General features: G+C 48.1%; 1 protein-coding gene across 1 annotated transcript; it reads left to right on the top strand.

The window, feature by feature from the left end:
• Positions 1 to 5,029: 5,029 nt before the first annotated feature.
• H257_05462 (hypothetical protein) lies at positions 5,030 to 6,322 on the top strand (the record flags this gene model as incomplete). Its single annotated transcript, XM_009830359.1, has 1 exon — positions 5,030 to 6,322. The coding sequence occupies one exon, from the start codon at positions 5,030 to 5,032 to the stop codon at positions 6,320 to 6,322; it is 1,293 nt and encodes a 430-aa protein (XP_009828661.1).
• Positions 6,323 to 7,401: the final 1,079 nt, after the last annotated feature.

Raw genomic sequence — 7,401 nt, forward strand, 5'->3', positions numbered from 1 at the left:
TGTGATCCATTCGGACAAAATCTGTCCGAACAGGTCCGATCTTGTCCTAGCAATTACGTATACATCGATTGGCTGAAATGTTCTCGAAAAACAACATAATGCAAGTATAATTGGCTGGTAATCATGTCCCCGGGTCGGATTGGTTATAATTCCGGATACAATGCACAAGTATGTCCGCAAAGTGATCATATTCACCCATATATTTCCATACTAAAAGGCCGGTTGGTTTATACTATTACTCCATCAAGTTTTCACCAATCGAAAATCTGGAGCGTAGCTTCTTTTGGGCTTGTCCAGTTCTATCGTTATTTAGTTATTTCTCCAAAAAATATCAATAAAAAGTTGGAATAGCTGTCGAAAGACAAGGCATTTTTTTGTTGATGACTTGCACTATACTGGTACTTAAGACTTACGGGACAGCATTGAATATTAATACCAACCTTGGATACTATGGTTAATATAATATAATTATTGAATTAAAAGTGGGATGACATTTGGATGACATTTGGATGACATTGGATGAAATTGGATGAAGTTGTGGGATGAAACCTAACGTAGTGAACAAGCCTTAAGTTGTCCCCGAGCGCCCGGGAGGCCGTCTGCGCAAGCGCGACCGTACGAGAGCGCGGATCTAAGCTTCTCACTTCACCGAATGATCTATCTTTTCTTCTTGTCGGGCAGCGGCAGGTAGGCCGTAGGCCGTGCCAATCCCGGACGAGGCCTGTATGCAATGACCTAGCATTATCCTAATTTACTCTTATATCTACTAATTAGGATATGACCTAATATTAATGGTGGATGACGTTGGAATGACGTTTGGATGACTATCACGGATATTTCAAATCCATATAAATAATTCATAGTACTATAAATACAGTATATTTTATCCGGAAATGCTTACTCCGAGTATTATGGACTACGTACCCCAGTACATCATCCTGAAAAACGTTCAACAAATCTGACAGTGAATACCGTTCAAACTAATAAACTCTAGTTAGATTAGGCATATTTTTTGTACTCTGACCACCTGAGCTCATACTATGGGTTAAGCGTATCTCTGTGGTTAGCGATAGCTAACCACTGGTGATGCACTTATCCCTGGGGATTTAGCATTAAACTTCGAAGTATGTGCACGCGGGGGTAGGACGAAGTCCCGGGGTTACAGGGTTACGGGAAGAAAATGTGCTTGAACGGTTTTCAGTCTTGGCTGAACAGTATCCAGATTTATTTTCTCACGAGTGGTTTTGACTTCGCTTTTGTATATAATAAATATTACAACGAGCAAGAAAGACAGACGGTCCGACGATCACTTGGTTCCTGGGAGATGCGGGAACTGACGAAAACTCATCAAAACACGAAGTATAGTATGGAACCACAAAATCGAGGCATTCATGATTGGCGAAAGCGAAACTGGAGTTTCCTCGCAGTCATCCAACTTGTTGGAGAGGGACATTGGCTGTTGTACTGTACTGGCACGTTTTACATCTGCATGTGCGATGCCTTGCATTCAAAAACTTCGCGCCGTTTCACATTGAAAACACAACAGTTCCGGATATTTCATCACTTTTGCGGATGCAATATTTTTATTGCGCATGCACATGTTTTGTGGTACTTGGACGACATGTCGACATGCGCATATATCGAAAATGGGCGAACTTTGAGGACGCTTTTCTCGAGCTGTGTAATACTTACTGCAATACTACTCGTACTACAAGATAGTCCATTACTAGCTCAGCCTATGCAGCATGGTCTGCGCATACACAGCTCACTCTGGTACGAGGCATCTTACCCGCATGTACACGCTTGTTCTTGAAATACGACGAATTTGCCAAGTTCGAAGTTGCCTTTCTCCACAGCTGTTGATTCAGGCGACATGCAATAATGTGTTCTTGATAGTATTGGTTGTTGTTATGAGGAATGGAGAGTTTCGTGACCCGTTGTGCAGTATGCATTGATAAATCGCTGACCTGCATCGCGCCTTTCCCGCATGTACGCCTGCGCAATCTGCAGGATGTATAAATCGTTTGTGCAAAACGTAAATAATTATGGAGATGAATAAAATACGCATAATATCAGCATAAATATGTTCAAGAGAATAATAATATGTAACTGTCGCACCCATCAACACTCCGTTTGATTCGGTGGAAGTGGCAGATTCAGTTCCTGGTTGACTCGCACGCGACAACTTGAATAAAGATGCATGTATCCCCTAGACAATGGTACACCACGATTTGAAGGAATCAAGGACCTTGAATTCTTCATAGTGATGTGTTTGTGTCCTGTTCCCGCATCTCCCTGTATATCCTGTCCGACTTTTTACCACTAATGAACATACTACTCTGGTCCAAAATACCTGTCGTGTTACATATTTCCGAAGGTGCAGTTTTGTTTGACTTGTAATTTGCATACGTACTAGTATTATGCAGCTCCCATCTGTCCACCAAGGTGCACATATGAATTTTTACCCGTCCTGTATAGTACTTCCATTATTTCTGATCGGGCAATACCAGTGTAAAGTACGTAGTATGACATCCAGCTTCAGTCACGAAGCGATTCTCCCTCCATCCCACAGTAACCGGGTACTAGTAGTATATAATGTTTAACACCAGTGGTTAACTTACAGTTAGCTACTATACCTGTATTGCGAACCACTGAGATGCACTTAACCCCTAGTACGAGGTCAGTGGTCAGAGTACAGTATACTAAGTCCCATATATACACCAATTTCTGAGAAAAGAAACAGTGGAACTTTTGTCGGGGAATTGTACCACCTGTAACCAATTGATTTTACGTCACGTTAACGTTACTGGTATGTATTGACGCCCACGACTTGCCTCAACAGTCAACGAAATATCGTCGCTCTCCAGTCAAGCAAATCACTGTACTATTAATAATATAACATCACTGGTACAAGGTGTACTAGCGGAGCAGTGGCATTACAGGTACACCGCCCGCCTCAATTCGGCGATTCACAGTCGGTATGAAACTGTGCAAAATGCGTTATATCCGTGCGTAAACCCAAGGTCGAGATGAGCTACGAGTCTTAAACCTATTAAACCGAGATTTCGAAAAAGCGCCAAGAATTCTGGGAAACCACATGACTTCGTACGACAGCGGATCACTTTCCCAGTTCACTGTATACATTGGTGGCATGCCAGTCCAATTGTAGCATGCGAAGCGTACTCGGTGGCCTGGCAGGATTGGCGTTATCCTGCGCTGCCTCCAATGCTGCCGATATGTTCCAGCACCTGCTCCAACTCCAAATGGACGCAGGTATCGGCCAGCACATCGAGCCATGGACGTGTGCTACCTGCATTGGCGGGTGCATTGTTCAAGGCGAATGCTTGGCATCCTCACAGGAAGAGTGCGACACTCGTCATGAAGGTGCGCAGTGGTGCGCACCTGATGAAAGTGAGTCGGACGAGATCAGGACAGAAGTCGTGAGTGAACCTACACAAGTCAACTCGATAACCCAACCGTCGCCAGTGCCAACTGCTTCGCACTTCACTCCACGACCAATATCCGAACCGACCTCGCAGGCACCAGCACATCAGCAGCCTACAACTCCTGTTCCAACCCCAGCGGCCACTCGACAACAACGTACAACTCCTCAACCAACCAAGGATTACACAAAGGACTGGTATTGCTTCCCATATCCCGAAGACAAGGCCGCCATACGGATCGATGCAAATGGTGATGTGTCGTGCTGGGCCCAAGACGGAATTAACTGCATACGAACCCCAACATGCGAAACCATGATAACGAACCCAGTTGGCCCTGCTAAGCCATTGAGCTGTGGGAGCATGCACAAACAAGTATGGGGGTCCACAGGTTACGAGACCCCCAACCATTGGTGCAGTCGAGGAGTGCACATACTGGGAGCATACCCATCCTTCGCACCTTGCCCAACGCGCTTGCGAAAGCCAGTACCAATTCAGAAGCCAACGCCAACTCCGTGTACCACTCCGCAACCTACTCCAAAGCTGACAACTCTTCAAACGCCTGCACCCACACCCCTGCCAACGCCTGCACCTACGCCGCAATCCACACCCAAACCAACGCCTGCACCCACACCCCAGCCCACGCCTGCACCTACTCCTCAACCCACACCCCAGCCTACACCAGCCCCTACACCACAACTTATACCCCAGCCAACGCCTGCACCTACTCCTCAACCCACGCCCCAGCCCCAGCACATGCATGTAATCCCCAGCGAAGGCCTGCACTCACACCCCAGCACACGCCTGCACCTAATCCTCAACCCACACCCCAGCCTACACCAGCTCCTACACCAAAACCCACACCTGCCTCTACACCTGCCCCGACATCACAATTGGCACCTGCTCGAACATCTACTCCCCAACCTACACCCCAAGGGACTCCGTCGCCTACGCTACTACCAGTCCCAACACCAACTCCATCGAATCAAAGTCGTAATTCAACATCATTCCCTTCTGCTGTGTCAGTTCTGCAGGTGACGCCGCAGCAATCACCTCCGCCACTCAACCCGACGACCCCCCTGCCAACTACACTGAATCCCACGACCCCATCTCAAAGTCCCCCAGACACTCCACGACCAAGCCCTCTAGCCACGTCAAGCACCAGCAGTCCCACGTTATCACTGACTCAAACGTCAGCTTCTTCTCCAACATCGTCCTCCCAGCAGACGTCGAGCCCACCGTCAGTCTCATCCCCCGCCAAGCTAGCTTCTCCTCCATCTTCAGAGTCACTTCCAACTGTCCTCGATGCCCATTCCACTCCAAGCGACAAGGAGTCACCCCCTGCGCGTTCTTCACGTGATTCTACTCCCTCCGACACTTCAAATTCTGACAACGATCCGACTTTCGATGCAGACATTCCGCCCCTTCGACCCTTCGCGCCTCGAAGCCCCAACTCCAATCGTAATGACGCCACAAATCAGGCCAGCACGCAGTCGTCGTCCGTCGTCGATTTGCTCGGGTCGGACGATCCAGTCAACCAAGCCAGCCGCGTCGTGTTTAACGCAGTCATCGCAGGCACGTTGATTGTCATGGTGGCGTTCCAGGTCACAGCTCTTGACCCTGTTTCCGTTGGGGACTTTGCTGGCCCCCCAAATCTGTGGGAACTGCCTGTGTTTTTCACGTTTTTGCAAAACGTGGCCATCGTCGCCATGGCGAGTATCGACTCGCCGTACGCGCCGTTTGCCCTGTTTACAGATTCGTTTTCGTGGCTCTTGTTTCTCGTCAAAGGCAGCCGTCCGTCTGCCCCATCATCTAGAGCATTGCAAACATCCTCGCACGAGGCCGCGTTTGGCATCCAGCAGTTTGCCCTCCGCCTCAACATTCCAGAAAGAGACTTGTTTGTGCGCGCGTGGACGTGCTTCTTCGTCGTCATGTCAGCGATGCTGCTTCTCCTGTGCCTATTCAACGGCCTAGCGACGTACTTCAGTCGCCACAACGGGCCCCTTCTGAGCCAAGTTGAGGACCACCCGAACGCCGACAGATTTGAAAAGTGGAGCCTCAAGGTACAAGGGGTGTTGGTGTGGGTACTCACCCAAGCGGTGCTTCCCCTCACGGCGGTGTCGGTCTTTGAAGCCTCCGTATCTCAGTCGCCTTCAGCCAGTCGATCCGTCAGCTGTGCCTTGGCCGTGGCGGTGCTCGTGGTCATCGGTGGCACCTGCGTCGGCTCATCTTTGGTCCTGTGGCGGCAGACCGAGTCCAGTCTGTCCAAGTTCCACACCAAAGCCATATTTGGGGTGCTGTACTTGAACCTGCAGTTCCCGCACCGGGCGTTCTGTGGGGTCACGCTGATGGTGCAGTTCGTGTCGGGGGCGATGATGTCTGGAGTGGGGACCCCTTCCACCCAGATGTTGTGGCTCGTCAGTGTCCACGGCCTGTACATGCTGGTGCTGGTGGTCGTGAGGCCGTTCGTGACCAACTTGCACTTGAGTGTGGCTGTGCTGGTGGAGTTGGTCAATATCGCCATCTACTGCCTCTGCTTCGCCCAAGCCAAGGCCGCCGTGGATGACATTCACACCAAGAAGACGCTTGGGTATGTCGTCATGGGTCTCGCGTGCCTGTTGGTGGCACTGTTTTTCGTCCGGACGCTGGTGAAAATCGGCAAGAAGCTCGTTCAAAAGAACGACAATGTCGACGGTTCCGATCGAAGTATTAGGCGTGAAGTGACCATGGCATCCGGTACCGTGAACGCCAGCATCAAAGACGGCGGCGGGATAGTGACCACCCTGCAAGGCGATAGTGACACTGGTCACTACGGCCTTGCACTAACTCCACTGGAGCGTTTGTCGACGACCAGTGGCACTGGTTTGATAGTGACCAAATAGTTAATGTTTATGAACAAGTTGAGTTTACAGTTGTGTACGCCGAACGAAAGGGACCAGAAGTCTCCATATGATCATATGAAGAACATTCTCGTCACATGTGCAACCTGGATTGAAATCTCGGGCAGTTCTCGTCACACCATGGAATGATCACTTTCGCACAGTCATTTCACCTTGATATTTCTGTTTTATGCATGCAACTTGGTGCATGCTGCAATATCGTAGAGTTCAAGTCATTTCTAAATTGTACTACGTATTAATAATACTACTGTAGTATCATACTTCGAAGTATGCTAAGGGTGCGTCTGGTAAACGGATACTTCGAAGTATATTGCAATATTCAGGCCCAAAACGCCATTTTGGGGCCGAATTCAACAAATCTGATCAAAATTGGAACATATCTTGCTTGAAGAGTTTTAACCCAAATCCAATAATTCCACGTGGGATTTACTCGTTGAAGAGGTCCAAAACGCCACATTACAAAATGGACCTTTTACCTCCATTTTGAAAATGGTATTTTGGTTAATCCTATTGTGGTAGAAAATGGAATATTCTTTTTGAAATGTTACCAGACGCACCCTAAACGTTTTCCGACTAAGAGAACTTTCGAACTTACTCCAATCCTACAAGTACCATTTACAGTATTAGAGGATATCAGATAACTGGTATCATTTTAAATTTCTCGTAGTTTGTATTGTATCTCACGCAATGTTGCTTTTAACAGTCAATCGGACACGGCAGTAATCTGGTATACAGCTCGTCAACATTGAAAAATATAGTGATTTGACCGAGATATGGAGAAAGTGGACTCGATACTGACGACCATGTTAATAGATATATCTTGGAGACGTCGTCGTGAAATGGAAGTAACTCGGCACTGAGGAAGAGGTCCTATATTTGTCACACACTTAATGACGTTTTGCCCATGTCGTTGAGCAACGCCAAGGTAATTTTCGCCCGCCTAAAATGCATCACCATCACAATTGAAATAGGAACAAGTCGCATCAACCCCCAACTTAAGATGCGTCTTCGTGTTGTCTTCTTCTTTCCCTTGCTTGTTAGGCACATCACCTCACTTCGAA

The sequence above is a fragment of the Aphanomyces astaci genome (genome assembly GCF_000520075.1).
Source record: "Aphanomyces astaci strain APO3 unplaced genomic scaffold supercont1.10, whole genome shotgun sequence".
Taxonomy (NCBI): domain Eukaryota; phylum Oomycota; class Saprolegniomycetes; order Saprolegniales; family Verrucalvaceae; genus Aphanomyces; species Aphanomyces astaci.